Source organism: Pteropus alecto, unplaced genomic scaffold (genome assembly GCF_000325575.1).
Source record: "Pteropus alecto unplaced genomic scaffold, ASM32557v1 scaffold61, whole genome shotgun sequence".
Classification (NCBI taxonomy): Eukaryota; Metazoa; Chordata; class Mammalia; order Chiroptera; family Pteropodidae; genus Pteropus; species Pteropus alecto.
The window spans coordinates 18,879,785-18,897,903 of record NW_006434835.1 but is presented as its reverse complement, the minus strand read 5'-3'; the positions used below and the strand labels follow the sequence as shown (position 1 = coordinate 18,897,903).

General features: G+C 35.5%; 1 protein-coding gene across 5 annotated transcripts in view; it reads right to left on the bottom strand.

The window, feature by feature from the left end:
* LCLAT1 (lysocardiolipin acyltransferase 1) overlaps positions 1 to 18,119 on the bottom strand; it is a 146,585-nt gene that overhangs the window by 49,797 nt on the left and 78,669 nt on the right. For all 5 annotated transcript variants that reach the window (XM_025045698.1, XM_025045699.1, XM_025045697.1 and 2 more), the window contains one exon: positions 13,793 to 13,909. In XM_025045698.1, coding sequence (XP_024901466.1) covers positions 13,793 to 13,909 — 117 coding nt within the window. The remainder of the gene's footprint in view (positions 1 to 13,792; positions 13,910 to 18,119) is intronic.

Below are 18,119 nucleotides of genomic sequence, written 5' to 3'. Positions count from 1 at the left end.
TTAAGTGAGGACTTAACTATACTTTCCACATACTCACATCGATAGTACCAAGTTCTTCTCCTGAGTGGAAGTATATCATGGCCAAGTGGTAGATCTTTTATAATAATGGCATCTAAGAGCAGTCTGCAAAAATAGGAATAGTTCGTTGTCCACATGTGAGGAATGCTGGTTAACTGAACTCAGATCTGCTAACCAAGAATAGTGATAACTATGCCCAGAAAAGGCATCGGCTAACACTTCATCTTCTGCTATAAATTAGCTCATTACCTTTATAAATTACCAACAACTTTACGTAATGAGTAAAATATAGGAAGACCCTTTATGCCTTGACTTCTAAGAAGGTCACTGATAATTTCAGGTTTGACTAGAGTAGTTTTTCTCAACTCGGATAATAAAGCCCTAAGCACACACACACTTTAATACCTGACTTTGGCACTGTAAGCCATGTTTTCCTTATTTTATCTTCTGCTAAAGGCCGTTTCAAATCTATGGGAAAACAAGGAAGATGTAAATCATTAATAAACTATGGGTACAGGATTTTTAAACTTTTGTAAAACATTCTCAAAAGTTCTGTCAAAGTTTCTACATAGAACCCCAAACTACTTTCCCGCTACATTTATACAACGCAAAATTAATCCAAAGAATGGAAAGTTGGGAAAATAAAATCTACCACTTCAAAGAAAGCAGCTGTTAACCTACAGAGTACAGCAAACAACGCTCAACACAAATTTCTGACATTTAACATCTAAGAAGTTGTGTAGCACCCACATAGTACCACAGGCTGGTTGGCTAAAAGGCTGTTTAAAATACCCAAGTCTGTAGATTCTTTTAAAATGTGTTATATACAATAAATAATAAGGAATCTCTGACAGGTGCTTACTTGACAGCACTCAAGTATTTGCTAGAGAAGTATTTTAGTCATGACAGACAGGCATGCAACATGAAAAATAGAGAATTAAAAAGACAAAAAAGAGTACAAACATGACACCTGCTGTCAAAAGATTTAAGACATTGACTTTTTTTCATGTAAAACATTATAATGAAAAGAATCGACTACATTGCAGATTACTGTTAGTTCAAATGATACTGTAACTGGAAAAGGTACTTTACAAAACAAAGATTGAGAAATAAATGTAAGTTAGTGGTTATATTACTTTTAACTTCTCCTTCAATTATCATTCTCTGTGAAAAAGATGACTAAACCACAATGAAAAGTATTTGCATTGTTACTAACCACAAAATACACACACTAAAATAGGCACGCTATGTGCATATGCATGCTCTGACAGATTCTCCAAGTCAATGATCTTACCAAGTAAGAGAACACTTGGAATTTGCCCCATGTAGTCAAACATCATACTTTCTGCACAGGGCATGAAAGCCACTGAGGACACACAGGCTTTCCTGTCCTGTATGACTGTTAGGAGAAAGCAACACTTTCTGCTTCATGGAGTACAGAGGAGCCAGCTTATGATAACTGTACCAGGACATGTTCTGCTCAGCCCAGGTTCTACGATAAAGTGAGTTTCGGTGCTTTTAGCAATCAGATAAGTGCAGGGTGCTTATGTTGTAAAATATACATATAACAATATATAATATATAATTTATGTTACATATAAAATATAATTATGCAGAATAAAAGAGAAAACAATTCATTTAGAAAGCTGTTCAAACAATTTTCAACATTAATAAGTAAACAATTTCTATATTTAGTTTCACGTTTTGGGGGACTAATTTTTTAAGGATCTATTTTTCAAAAGTAAAGACACATGAACTTGGTTTGCATTTGCAAACACACACACACACACACAAACACACACCAGCAAGGTCAGTATTATTTTAACAATGTCCTTGCAATACTCAAAACAAACATCAATTTATTTCAAAAACGAAAAATGAGAAAGGTCCTAACTGGAAAAATACAAAAAGGATATTTTAAATAAGAAAAAAATCTATAAAGCTAAAAGAGAAGAGGCACAACCTTTATAAATAATGAAATGGACACATGCCCAGAATAAAGAAGAAACAAAATAAAGCTTTTTTGGACAAACCCAAAAAAGAAATATATCCACAATAAAATTATATACTATATAAAACCAAAAGGCAAGCATAAGTTCCTGTTAAGATGAATCTCTAGATTCAAGTAGCCAGAGATTTAGAATCTCTGGTTTTAGAATCAGGCCAACATCTCGACTTTGGCGAGAATAAATTTTGGTTTTCATATGAACAGGAAACTAGAGTATATTGTTACATACATTTTGCATACGCACTGAAACTCCTGTATTTTGCTTCCAAACAACATTATGAGGACATGGAGATTTAGCGTACAGTTGCAACACAGTGACTTAACACCGTGTTGGCACAGCTACTGGCATCCTCTGCTGTTTCATATCTCTCACTTTTGTCTTCAGAGGGAAAACTCACGAAATGTTTTCTTGTATGTAACAATATTCTTTATGGTTAGTATACAGTCTACAGAAGGTTATCACTCAAAGGCAGTTCCACAAATTTTACTTACAAAGCTTCTTCCACAATTCTGGGATTTTAAGATAAACATATTTTGTAAGTGTCACAGTTATCAGCATATTTTTAGCATGTTATTCTTAAGAAAATAATATAAACATTATAACAGAACATCAATATTTAAGCACAGACAAGCCTTTTGAATAAGTAAAAGATAACGTGTATATAATTTTCACTCATCCATAAAAATGATAATCTCCTAACCAATAGTAGAATGTATATTTTGAGAATTTTTTTTATTAATGATGCCATAAGACATGCACTCATTATTACCCAGGCCTCTCTTTCTCACCAGCAGGCATTTAGAATAGCTGACTGATGTTAGAGATGTAGGAGACAGCCTAGGACAAGACTTTTTTCCTACTGAAGTCAAGTGGTACAGAGAGGTACTGAGAATCTGAAACTTGCTGAGTAGAAATACTAATAAACCAGGGAGACATTTAAAAGCCACAATTCCATACTGCTTTTTCATATGATCGAAGGCCAAGACCCTGTTCATTTAGATTACAAATAACATGCTTCTGTGTCCCTTCTAATAGTATAGATAATCTTTTTTTAAAAAAATCAGCCTTTTATCCCTCCGTGGTTAATAAAATAGGAGACTGTCTTATGAGAGCATTTATCAACTGTGCACCTGCCTTATGTGGCCCTCTAGCACTGCCATAAATCTAACCTCTGTTGCAATAAAGGGGTCAAAATGAATTAATATCTGCCAAGTGTCTGATGTCTAGACTGAAGGTGGTAGGAGGCATTACTAATCAATGAGCATATACGTGTGAGATGCTGAAAACAGATCTACAAAAGTCTGTACAAACCCAAACTGAATATTGAGCACTATAATATTCATGCACTGGACTAAGGCCTCAGAAATGAAAAGAAAAAAGACACAGTATCTACCCTAAAGGAGCTCAGAGCCCAAAGGAGAGACAGAAAAAAACATCACTGATTATAAAAAAATATGAAAAAAGTGACTAAGACAAATGTAAAGAGTACAGTGAGTAAGAAGAGGGAATTTCAGCAACCTGAAGAGGTCAGGAGATTGTCCGAAGTGGAAAAAGCATGTGAACTGTTTTGAAGGGCCAACAGGGGCTACCCAGATGACTAGGAACAATTTAGGAAAAGAAATAGCGTGAGAAAGTATATCCCACACAGCTGGAATGACGATAGGAAGTGGGGTCACAGCAAGAAACAAGACCAGAAAGGCCACACAGACAGACTGAACTTGGGCAACGGTCTGCTGACTACATGCAGGGCACCATTTTCTGAAGCACCGCAAAGGACACAAAAACACATAAATCTCGACTGTTTTCCGAGGAACACGCTGGCCAGCCTCAGTTTGGATGTAAAGTGGTCTTCGATTCTGTGTGAAATCTCAGCAGGCTCCTCACCTTCCCTAAGAGAATCCTACTCCCAGCTCTGACTGCTAGTAAAGCCCTTGGCCATGCACTTCACTCGTGATACAAAATATCTGTACAACAAATGCTTTGTGAAGAGTTATCAAACTCGGTACAAACCAATTCTCACCAAAATCTTAGTGAGTGAAATACGCAGTCTCTCCATATCTCTAGAGCTGAGATACAGGAAATCCACATGCAGCCCACGTTTCGACCTCTTATGAGGCTGCTTTTACTGACTGCTCTTTTTCATTCTGCCACAGCCAATGTGGGAGAGCTCCCTGAGGCTATGTGGAACATTTAACATAAAGAGAACACAAAGCTATGAGGACGCTGGGCATGAGAGTACACAGTGTCCTGTAAGGAACCGTGGCAGATCGTCCTCTCAAGTCCTTCAGAAATGATCATGCTTCTTCTGAGCATGTGGCGTGCTTTAACCTTACGGACCTCGTCAATGATACCATTCAGTTTCCCTCCACAAAAGGTGCCAGAAAGCTCAGGGCCAATTTATGAACCCATGTTTTATAGGAACACAGAAACCTGTAACACATAGTTTGTATATTAACCTTACAACATATGTATGAACCTTGTAACATATATCGTATACTAACTTCACACTCTTATTTTCCCTTTACCTTAATTTCTTTTATGTTGTGGCATTGCTGTTATTGTAGCGGACATATTTACATTTAAATCTTTATTAGAACTTTAAATCTTTACTGGAACATAGCAGGGTATAAAATTACATCAAGCAGCTAGCTGACTGGTTCAAAAAACTTAAAGGGTGTCTATTATATGCCAGGCCTGTGCTGAAGGCTGAGAATAAAAACCGTCAATGGGAAAGACTTGAAGCTTATGGTCAGGAAATGTGAGTTAATGGACAAAACAGACAATTAAACGACTGATAATACTGTAGGAAAACATTTACATAGGGCAGATATAGTAGGAAAAGCATCTCTACAGGGAACACAGAAGTCTAACATAGCTGGAAAAGCTTCTCGCATGGCCAGTTATCTAGGCTGCAGCCTACAGCCCGAGTACGAGGAGCTGCGCTACAGTGGCGAGGGCTCCGAGTACTGGGAGATGATGGCAGTTCAGTAAGGCTGGGACACGTGGTGCCACAAAGGAGGTGGGTGAGGAGGCCAGAGGTAAGCAAGGACGAGATCATAAAGAGCCTGGTAAATCATGTTAAAGAAAGTAGATTTAGCCTTGGAGCACTGTGAAACCCAGGAAGAGCTGAGCTGGGAGCTGACACAATCACATCTGCACTGCAACAGTTACTGAGGGCTTCCTATTTTCCAGGCTTTATGTACATGGCTGCAATGAATCTTCACAAGGGTCCTACAATATCGTTTAAAGTAAGTACTATAATTACCATATCTTACAGATGATGAAACAGGTTTACTGAGTGAAAGTGACCCGACTAGTCACACTGGTAATCCTGGTGAAGCTAGAATTCTAACCCAGGCCTTTTGACGCCAGAGCCGGAGAGTCTAACAACCTCACTTAAAGGTTTGACAGTCCAGCTACAATGTAGAGAAAGGACTGGTTAAGGGGAGACCAGAACTAGGAAGACCAGCTGAGCAGCTGCACGATAATTCGAGGGAGATATGATGGCAGTGAGAATGAAGAGAAAAAGATTAATTTGAGAGATGCTGACGAGAGAAAATCAAAAGGCCTTGGTTGGGATTTCAGGGCATGTGAGAAAGGCTGAGGGAGAGGAGGCAAGACATGACTTCCAGGTTTGTGACTTGAGCAACCGAGTTAATGATACATAGTTGTTAAGACAAAGGTTCTACAGCCAGACTCCCAGCTCTGCTATTTAAAAAGTGGGAATCTTGTACTATTTAACTTTTCTGTACTTCAGTTTCCTCATGCATAGGATGGTAATGATAATAATACCTTCTCCAAGAATTAAATGGACTAATCCACGTGAAGCACTTAGAATAATACTGGCACATAAGCACTCAATATCATCATTACCGCCACCACCATGCTGAGGTGTGGGGGTTATAAGAGGAAAAGGGGAAATGACAAGTTCAGTTTGAACACATTGAAGCTGAAGTGTCTACAGAGCCTCTAAGTGACAAAAGTCACATTTATGGCTCTGAACTGAGAAAGGGCTTTGGAATAAGGATTTAGACTTAGGAGCCATAGCACATGGATGATCATTGAAGCCACCAACTCGAATAACATGGCCCAGGAAGAATGTGTAGAGTGAGAGAACAAGGGAACCTTTGTTTCTTTGAGAGCCTTATGAGGAACATAAACATTCAAGGGACAGATCGGTATAAAGAACCTGCAAAAGAGTCTTGAGAAGTAGTCAGAGAAGTAGAAAAAATGAGAAGCTAAGGAGAGAGCTTATTTCAAGAAGAATCAGCAGTTCCAGATGTTGCTAAAAGGGAAATAACATAAGGCTGAAAGGTATTAACTGGATTAGAAATAAAATCCTTGCTCTTAATGTTAAGTCTAGGAGATAGGGCTGCAGCAGTCCTATTTGGAAGATAAGAGGTAACATGCATTAAAGAAACTATTAGTATAAGGTCTACTGTGCTAAGTCCTATTAGAGAGGAAAAACATTGAGTCCAGATAACTACTAGCTGGGGGAAACAGGACTCTTAGAAGATCATTAAAAGAAGAACAGTATTTGGAGTTTAAAGAGCAAGGCATTGCAGGTTTTAGCTGGACAGACATAACCAGAAGCAAAATTCAGAAAGCATAAGGCATAGTCAGGAACAGTCTATTAATTCAGATTGACTCCCATTGCATGAAGTGGGGTTCTGAGAAGTAAAATTTTAAAAGAAGATTGGAATCATATTTTAGAAAGTCCTGACCAAAGAATATGGAGGTAATATAAATATTTAAATACCTTTCCTCCCTGGAAAATGCTTAATCTTTAATTCTCTGCTTATATGCTACCTCTTCAATGTCAATCTAGGTAAAGACAGACTAACCTTTCTTGTCTTCAAGTTACTTTCTATTCATGTCTCTTATGACACTGCATTATAATGTTTCTTAAACCTTATGCTACTCAAAGGAATGGGCTGTGTCTTGATACCTCAGTAAGCCAAGCAACATATGTGCCCAAGAAACATTTTCAGAACAAAATAAACATATATGTGATTAAATTAGAGTGGTACTTTGTGGATACTGTTAGCTGTGTGCAATATGGATTCACAAAGGAGAAACCAGAGGCAGACCAGTCAGAAAGCTAGGAAAAGTGAAAAAGAAATAATAGGATCCCATGTATGGGGCCACTGTGAAAATATAGGAAGGTGGGATGTTTCTAAGAGATGCATCCAAGGCAATGTTGAATTTGGTGACTGAATGAAATGGGGCAGAGCATAAAACTTTTTTAAAAACTAAAAAAAAGTATTTACTTTTTAAAAGTAATTAGACTTAGAAATACATCCTTGGAAACGTATCCTAAGAAAAGAATTACAGAGATTCATGCATACTTTAGTATTATTTATAGGGGTGGAACACTGGAAACAATTTAAATTCTGAACAATAGAGGACTAGTCAAATAAATAGCAGCCCCCCTATTTGATAGACTACTATGCATATGTTACTATATCATACTTAAAAAGTTATGTAAGGATAATGAAAAAAGTATATAGTCAGTTAAAAAAACTTTATAAAACAAAATATATGATTTGACCCTAATTTTGTCTTATCTATATAAAAATGTGACAAAACACAGAACGAATGAGTACATGTAACAAGGCAGGTACTGAATATTTCTGAGAGGTGACTGGCAAGATTATAAATGTCTTTTTCTTTGTAATTAATTCTCTAAATATTTTTTACAATAAATATGTTCTGTTTTATAATAAATAAACATCTTTTTTGTAGCGAGTAAGCTAGTTTGAGAAAATCAAGTCAGGCTATTTTTTTGAGAGTTGGTGGCAAAAATACAATTTGAAAGAACAGATAGTTTAAGCAACATGTTTTTTTGCTGTTGTTTTGCTTTATTTTAAGGATCAGAAAAATGGAGAAGGAGCTGGTAAATATAGGATCCAGAAAAATAAAAGATGCTTACAAGAAAGGATAGCCTCGATGTATTTTTCTGCTTAAACAAAATGCATAATACAGCCAAGGATCCCAGGAAGAAATCTTGGAGAGGTAAAACAACCTGCAAACATGACATTTTTGTAGTATTTACAATAGAAAAACTGTTAACTTATTACATAGTGGGAAGAACATGGCCTTTGGCATCAAACAGACCTGGGTTTAAGACATGGTGCCTCCACTTAGCAGCCGGGTGACCCTGGCAAGTTGCTAAAGAGAGCTGGTCTCCTCAGGTGTGGCAGGGTGCAAACCACCACCCAGCACAGTTATGAGAACTAAGCGATCTGTATGAAAGCGGTGAGTGATGTAGCTGTCGTCCCAGACATCTACAGACTGTGATTAGGCAGTTCTGAGACTGGACCTGAGTACCTGTGTTTTAAAAAGCTTCCTGAATGAGTCATTACACGGGTGAAGGAAAGAAATGTGAACAATTCGGTGCTTGGCACATGGTAAGTACTTGATAAATGTTAGATGGTTGTTTTTATGTACAGAATATAGGGCTTCTATCATTTTTCATTAAGACTGTCATGACTTTTTTCATTAAACAAAACGACAAGATCTGTCCTAAAGTAAGCATCTCAGATGTTTTTGCTATCAGAGAAGGGGGAGAGGGCTCAAACGAACAAAGAAAACAATATAAATGCCATTTTTGGTCGAAAGCAGTACCATGGCATTCAAAGATTCAATATCAGTGACTCCAAAGGTCTCTGACATATGGTCATGTATAATTTTGCTGAGGCAAATTTGAGTCATTTCTGCTTCATGATGTGGAGGACCGAGTCACTTAGTTGATCTGTACGCTTTTTTATCCAAATTTCATTTAGGTTTTGTTGTATTCTATTCATCACCATAAACAGACAAAAGTTTCATTCTTTATAAAATGGCCTCAACTGCTATGCTAAAGATATCTGCGAATTTAGGGAAATGTAAAAGGTCTCAGAAATAGTCTAGCAAATGTCAAAGATCTACTGTACAATTACATTTAACATAAGGGAAAGGTCTTATCCTATTTCATAAATAGTTTCCAGCAATAAAAGGTCGCATAGAAAGGTCAGAGTACATGGCATTCAATGCACCCAATATTTTAATAATTCGTCTGCCTTTCTTCCTGGCCTCCTATAACAGGCTGGCTGTTAGGAAAGGTCTTCAAAATACAATCCTGGGGGAAGCTCACCAACTAAGACAAGTGCAATGTGAGCCACAAAGAGTAGTGGCTCCTGTTGGCCATCTTTACTAGATACAGCCACTATAGGCAAGAGACTAATAGTATTATCAGTAGGTAGCTGTATACAAAGCAAAAAGTTCAAGAAATTAAATGGTCTAACCATGCTTTGGAAGACTGAGCTGTTTATGATTGGTATACTGCTTTTACTTCTTAGGTAACTAATACCAATTTTCTCAGAGTAGGTGGGAACTACAGTAGACCAAAACAAGGGAGCCAAAGATAGAGCTATCAGATACCGCATTTGTAATGTGGGCATTAAGTCAGCAATTCTCTCTCCCTGGATATAGACTGAAGACTTTTGATCAGGTGTGCTGATCCAAATTACCTAATGGGAATTTATTTTTCCTTTACTGGTTAACCCAATAACCCCTAGAAGGAAAGACAGTACTCCTCATTCCTTCACATTTAGAATTTAGGTATATGAGCTAAATATGGATTGAAATATGAATTGTTTTACTTTGAATTCAAAAAACATTTTATTTCAAACCCAAAACTTTAATAGATCCATACGATTTAGAGTCTTAACACATGAGCTGAATTTGCTGGATTGACGTGATCAAGAAAAAGAAAAAATAAAAACCTGATTATTTGGGGGCAGAAGATACATTTTTCAACAATAATGGCTCCATACGACCTTCTTAATACTGTCTGTTACTCTACAACACAAGTCTTCAGCTCAAATTGGTTTTGCTTAGCTGACTGCTAAGACAATGGCCCAAACTCTGCTCTTTCTTATACTCTTCTTTTCCAGTCCTCAGCCATTCTCATTTTTTATTGCCTATTTTTATTCTAACCTCGGTCTCTAAGTTCCAATGGAAATTCAGCTTCTTGAAGAAGCCTTACCTGAGTATTTCAGCACTACATGATCTCTCTTTACAGAATGCTCCTAAAATTACTCAGCATAATATTTATGTTATATACCATAAAACTCAGCATGTAATTATATAGTACTATTACTTTTTAGACTTTTTCCCATGTGTATTATTCTTATCTACCCAGGAAGATAGTAAACTGCTGGAAGGCAAGGTCAATCTTAACCAAGACATCCTTTCATAAAAATATGAACTGTTTATCCCTCACCCCCAATTACTTTAACCTAATTTCAACTTGTTTCGAATGTGCACACTTGTGCTGCCTAATGGTGAAAGTAATCATTGCATGGGTACAACTCAGTAATTGGCTTACAAAACATAACAGATCCAAATAATGGTTGCACCAAATCATTATTTGTCTAAAATCAAAGAAGAATAAAGCTATTGTTACAAAACGAAGCACCAAATATGATAAATATAACTAATTTTTGGTGCACTGAGTTAAAAGTTTACTAAGGTGTGTAATTTAAAAAGTTCTCATGTAAAAGCCTCTTTTCTCTAAGTTAGCAACCTCCTTTGGGGTTAATATAGTACTGAAAAAAATTATATAACCATATATTGAAATACTCTGTGATTAGAGGTACATATAAAATAAATCATCCATGACGGATACCAATCAGTGCAATATATAATGCTGAGATGTGCTAGAACACTATGCTTGTCTTACTTTTCAGATAAGAAAATAATATTCAACTCAATACTGATTGAGTCTCTACTATGGGCACGACTTTCTATATCTTTAAGAAGGTTATGATCTAGTAATGGTATAAAGCTAGTACACAGATGATAGAAATCAAGGTACTCAGGCGAAACTTTTTGCAATTATTATTACAGGAATAACAAATCTGTATAAAGTTATATAATGGGCATTACATTTCAAGATAAGTATATATTTTCTAAATGTTCTTGATGACAAAATATATTCTAAACAGGCACAAAAACTACTTGTTTTGCGTTTTCTCTTATTCAGGGCTTCCTGATATGACTTTTTATCCTTAACCTCTTGATGTCCTAAACTCCTAATTTTCTCATTTCTGCTATTAGATGTGAGCAAAACTAAATTCAGTTACATGTGTGAGCAGTAAAGATATTATTTAATGATAATTGGTTTTAATATGTGGTCTCCAGGATTCCAGTAGTATATTTATCTATAATGGTCATTTGTTTTAACAGCAAGTTTCTTTTTCAAATTGAATATCAAAAGCAGATCTCAGGTGCCTAAAGATCAGAAGGTTGTGCTGAGCCCTGTCTGAGTCAGAATCCTTTTCTAAAAGAACACTCTGGCCTAGATGACTTCTAAGATCCTCTTCACCCCTGATTCTTAATGAAACTTTTTCTTTTCACTTGATGTCCCCACCCCCGCCACCCCCACCACCAAACTCCTGCCCAAAGCAGAGCTGCCTGCCCTGCATTCTCCACCTGATGCCCCCTTGGCTGTGCTGGCTGCCTGTCATTTCATAACCACCTCTCTGTGACCACTCTCTCTCCACGATCTGGCCATTTAGCCTTTTTTTCTTTTTAAAAATCTCTCTTGAAGAAAACCATCCAGATCACTATTGTTAAAAAGGTGCTTTATTAACAAAATTCACACTACAAATACGAAAGGCACCAAGTTACAGTAGAGAGAGCATGGTTATTCAGTCAGATAAACCACATTCCAATAATTTTGATGAGCTTCTTCAATTCACCTCAATTTCTGCTTCAATTTGTCCTACAAGTTAAATATTAATAATGCAACTACCATGTAGGATTGTTGTGAGGATTAATTGACAGAATACTTAGCATAATGCCTGGTATGTAGCAAATAATAAATGTTAGCTGCTGTTATAATCATCATCATCATATTTTTTATTTCTATTATTATATAGGTCCCATTCTACTTTTCTGACTGAAATAAATGGAATCATCTACTTTTCTAGCTGAAGCAAATGGAATCATCTATGTTTCTCTTTTTTACAGATATAAAGAGGGAGGAAATCAGCTGCCAGTTCTGGCAGGAAAAATTATATACTGTGGTTGTTGACTAGTACTCTGAGTAATGACTAAGTAATACGAATTCCCTGAAGTTATAAATCAGCTTGCTACTAACATATTTTCCAGATTTTAGAACAGAGCTCCATTGACATATCTTTATCCACTATAAAATAATCTCTCAATTACCCTGCCTACACTCAGGTCTTTATTAGCAAAAGACGTATTCCAAGATCATGCTTGTATTAACAGAGAAATCCAGTAGATGAATATGTTCCATGATGTCAGAAATCATTAAATACTATAAATTCACAGATTATGTGAGGAAATAAAAGACATATTGTTGAATGAGAAGGGAGAGTCTGAATTGGAAGCCACATTAAGTGGTACCATGATAGAAAAAAAGTTAAAAATAAAATCACTGTTTAATTGTCTCAGTGCCTCCCTCTCCCATTCCATGGGCAAAAAGAACTGCATTCACCATGAGCTTCTATGGGTAGATGGACACTCACTATTCAATATATGACATAACCCATCAAGCACATGAGTCCATTCCATATTAGTTATAACAGAATTCCAAAAGCAAGCTAAGCTAATAGAGGCAGTATTTTCGGTTTATAATGTGATTTTGGTTTGACGGTACATTTCTTTAAAATCATGGGTTAATTCGTTGTAAAAATGCTTCATCTTGGCAGAGTTTATTAACTGAGGTTATACTTTGTATCTTAACGCACATTAAACCCTAAAGAAATAACAATGATGTCATTTACGAAAAAAAGTAAGAACTTTATACTTACATAATGTTCCAAGGTCTTTCATGTTAGGAACAAGCAGTTTTGTGACAATGTAGCAATTACCAGATGAAGGTGATAATTTGTCATAGGTGTCACCATTATACAATATGACTTGCTAGAAATCAGAGTAGAGAATAGAAACGTGCAAACAAGATTTTTCTTCTGCTAGGTGGCTGGACTTTGAATTATTCTTATAAAATTAACTCTTCAGCATGTTTCTGGGTAGTTTTTCAAATATATTCATATGTGTACTATTTGTATGTACACATGTGTATATGAACACATAAAAATATAAATATGCAGCTATAATAAAACATACAATTAGTTTTTTTACATAAGAATATCAAAATGTAAACATTTAAATGGGTGTTGGGTATGATATTGTCAGTGGAATCACTTTGTCCCCATAGGCCCTTCGACAGACGTGTGAGGTAGTTAGGAGTATGAGCCACAAACTAGGAAGCAGAAGAATAAGGGTTTATCCCTGACCTACAACAACTGACACACCATCTAGATGCCCGTTCTATTTAACTACTAACTACTATCTGCCTTCCTACTAACCAGAGGCATTTGCTGGAGTAAGTGCAAAAGTGAATGTAAAAATATATTTTAAGCTATAAAGAACTATAGTATAAGTAACTATAGTATAAGATACTTTCAAGACAGTTTTGTTGATTTAAGAAACATATAAAAATAGAATGATGGTCTAATAGTATATTATTTTCCGTCTATTCCAAAAAAGGGGAGAAATGTTTTTTTACAAAGATATCTTTTATATTTCTAAAGAATACAAAATAAAACATTTTAACACAACGTAATGTAAAAATATAATATCTCATTTCTTGAAATAAAATATGAAAAAGTGCTTGTAAATTCTAAAGGTCTATATTTTTTAGCTATTTTTGCCACTTACATAAAGTGTACTTTGAGATGGGTGCTTACCTTCTCTTAGACGGTCTACTACAAAGGTAAAGCCTGTAGTTCTTGGTTGTAAGACATATTCATATTTCTGGAGTCCATTTTTTTCAGCAAAATCATTACTTCGAGCCTTGCTATTTTCTAAACAAAACAACAGAATATTAGAAGCCATAAAATGAAGATAAAGTGATAGGAAATAGTGCAGAATTTCTTTAATAAAAGTGGCAGCTAATTTTTCTGCAACTATTGAATATAGTACACTGAGAAGATATAAACGCTTTAGTAAATACCTAGTAAAGATCCTATTTATTGAAATTTTGAAATTTTTATGTTAAAGTATCAATAGACTTTTTATAGCAATTTATAAATTCATATTCAAATCTTTAAAATTCTTTAAGAGATTTCATAAAACAGTAAATATACAATGAAAACTGAAATACAAACAAAATCCTAATAAACTAAAATTTTCAGTCTTTTCATAATAAAAATTGAAATACTAAAATATAAGATAAAGTGGTAATAAAACATAAGGATTCCAATATCCAAAGGAAATAACTAGCAATCTGTCATATATATCAGATCAACAATTTTTTTAACCCAATAATTTAGGGCTTCAACACAGAGTGAAATATCTGCCTTGCTCAGACACAGAGCATGCTAATATTACTAACCAAAACCACTCCACAACAGAATAGGCACATGATCATGTACAAACATCTGAACATGGTTTGGCTGAATATAGTTACAGAGTCAAGTATATGTTCCAATTGCTGGCAAAAACTTCATTTTCCATTCCATGAGGTAACTTCATAAGTTCCAAGAAGTACCAAACCCATTATTCAGCAAATATATTTGGAAAAAGTAAAGTGTTCGGAATCTGGCTAAACTCCTGGGGGAGATCATGAAATGCTTTCGATGACAGCAGATGTTAGAACCTGCAATCCTCAGCTGCATCCTGAAATTTATAGACTATTCCAAGTCACAAAGGAAAAAACCTATATATAAAAATACAACTTTTCCTAGGAGTAAATTTAAGACCATGAAGTACTCAAAAACCTCAAAAAAACGAACAAAAAAACCCAGATGGATTGAAAATATTCAAAGAATACTCCTATAAAAGATGTTACGTTTATTTAATATATAAATGAGGAATTGAGTCAAAGAATTAAATACCCACGGATGCCCCAGCAAGGCAAAAGTAAAGGCTCTAAACCTTAACAGTAATAGGCATCTTTCACATTCATTTGAGGAGAATATCCTGGACATGGGGACTACAAAACACTTATTTCACTGACAACTGGCAGGACCTTACATGGGATGAAGAAGCCCAGGGACACTACAGTGATGAGTAGTTAACTTCTCTTCTCTTTGCTCTTCTAGTTATTCACAGACTTTGGGGAAACTAAAGACAAAACTGAACTCTGTTGTAGAATGTGGATATAAGCATAAGTAGTTCTAAACTGCAGTTACAATGTGGGAAGGTAGACATAATCAGAGTCACAGAGAGATTAGAGATGCGGATTACTGCTCCCACCCCCACTTCATGTACCGACTCCGCGGTTATTAGTAACTGCACAGGCATCCATCCCACTTTCCGACCACAGCTGCCTCTCTGGTCAGCTCACTCCCTGCAACGCTCCAGTGCCGGCACTCCTTCCACTCCAATGGGCCAACGAGCCACTTTGCTGTTCTCAAACCAGCCAGGCATGTTCCCACCTCAGGGTCTGTGCATGTTTTTCCCTCCACTCAGAATGCCTGCTACCCCAATATCTGCATGATTTTCTACTGTGTTCACTTAGTCTCCACTTAAATAAAAACTTAAAGGGCTTTCTCTAACCACCTTATATAAAATAGCACCCTACGCTACCATCTTCTATTACTCTCCTTATGTTTATTTTCTGCACAGGATTTATGAATACCTGACATGTTTTTATTAACTTATTAGTTTTTTACCTACCTTTCTTCAGAATTTAAGCTTCACAAAAGTAGGGACTTCAGTATATAAAACTCTAAGCACTCGTAATTTATTAAATGAAAACATTTTATGTACAAGGTTGTTTAATTGCATGTAATGCTATAATTGTTAAAACCTAGAAAATCTGTCTTTTCTAAATCAGAGAAATAGAACCCAAAATTATACCAATTGTGATGGTTAATTTTATGCATCAAATTAGCTAGGCCATGATACCCGGATATTTGGTCAAACATTATTCTAGATATTTCTGTGAAGGTATCTTTTGATGAGATTAATATTTAAATTAGTAGACTTAAAGCAGATTACCCTCCATAATGTGAGTGGGCCTCATCTCTCAATCTCTCTCCCTACCTCTCTCTCTGTCTGTGTGTGTGTGTGTGTGTATACAAACACACACACACACATATACACACACACACACACACACACACACCTGTTTAGTTCTATTTTGGGGGACAACCCTAACAAACCAATAATATAAAACTACTGAACCTTTAAAACATGTTTTCAAAGAATAATGATGTGAGAGTTTATAACATTAAGTACAAGGAAAACTGTAATTCTAATTTCCCAATTTTGTTTACAAGTATATATGTGTTTATAGGTGCATATATATATATATATATGCCTATGTATGTGTTTGTGTGTGTATACAGGTATATGTGTGTGTGACAAAATGACATAAAAGCAATGAAGCAAAATTAGAATGGTGTTTCTTTATGGGCAGTAGAATTAGAGTAATTCTTGTACTCCCTTCTATATTTCTAAATTTCCCCAAATTAACATAAATTACTTCCATAAGCAAGAAAAACGTTATAATCAGCAATAACATATGAAGATAGAATATATGTAAAGTTACATTTAAATGCACTAATTTGAAAATCTGCAAACAAGCTGGATTCAGAACTTAAAGAGCATTACAAAGTTATTTGTGGTTAATTAAAAGCACCTTTGAATTAAGACACTTTTTCAAAATTGCAAGTATTTTAGTAGCCTATTTAAAAAAAAAAATGATCCCAACTCATAAGTATTTGTATAATACTATTTTTTTAAACAAAACCTTTTTAAAGCTTCAAGATCAGTCTGTTTTCTCTATTGGCAAATAATCTGGCTTTTGCAAATTGGCTTTAAAAATGTATATACCATTTTAACCTCTAAAAAAAATGCAACGACATCATACAATGGTGAGTACTCTGGATCTCGAAAATATGCAACTACAGGTTAAGTTCATCACCTAAAAAAGACACTTGAGAAAAAATACAAGCTGAAATAAGTTTTAAATACATATAGTGTAGGCTCTGAAGGTCTAACGTATGAACACTTTAACACTAATGCGCCAAAATAGCAGCCACCTGTAAGCTTTCACTCCAGTAGCTTTTAATTAGTAAATAACTTCCATAGTTGCCATTCTTTAGTGCACATTTTGGCATTCAAAAATATAAATCGTTTCAGTAACTGACACTCTAATATAGCTGATATTTTAATACTCTAAGTATTCATTCTAATTATTATAAAATTTAAATATGGCTGTCCATTATTTCTCAATGATAGTTTAGTAATCAATCAACTTAAAACTTACAATATATTTTCAAGTTTAATAATATGCAGCCAAATTATCCTAAGTGACCTAACGACTTTTAGAATGTTATCTATAAAAATCAAACATATACTATACAGTAAGCATATATTTTAGTATATAGGACTAGTATACAAAAGTTGCCATGGTTCATTTAGTTGAGTTCCATCTGCAATAGATGAGTCAAAGATCTCTTACTTGCTATCACTGGTAAATGTTTCCCAAAATACCTTAATTTCTTTTATTGTCATATTATGGCTTAGTCACCCATCCACTTATTTAAATAGTTCTAGAATTTGTATTTTTCTCTGAACTCTTTTGGGGTACTGGTTCCATAAGGTACTATGACTGGAGAGTGCATCAGTATGTTCATATGCATGTTCTACTTTCTAAGCTCTAAAGGCTGCCCCTCTCAGTGGCTCCTAGTTGCCATGTTCTGGTATTGGATTTGGAAAATAAGTTCATGTTCTATCTCTCCATACTATTTGTGATTTTTAGATTTCAGTTCTATCCTGCTTAAGTCTGTCTTCCCTTTTACAGCAGACCTTCAACCACTGGATCCTTCTCAAAGTCTTCTGTATCTTTCTTGAAATAACCAGAGTATTAAAAGTTTTAAAATGTTGCTCTTTTGGGTCATAGAATTCTGTAGAACTGCTTCCTGGCCAAGCTACCCACTTCCCACCCTCACCAATGTCCAACCAGAGCAGCACTTCAGTCTGTCTTAAACCCTAAACTGCAAAAGAAGGCTTCCTCGACAAAAATTACCTGTGGTTAAAAAAATGTGAAAACCACTGATTTAG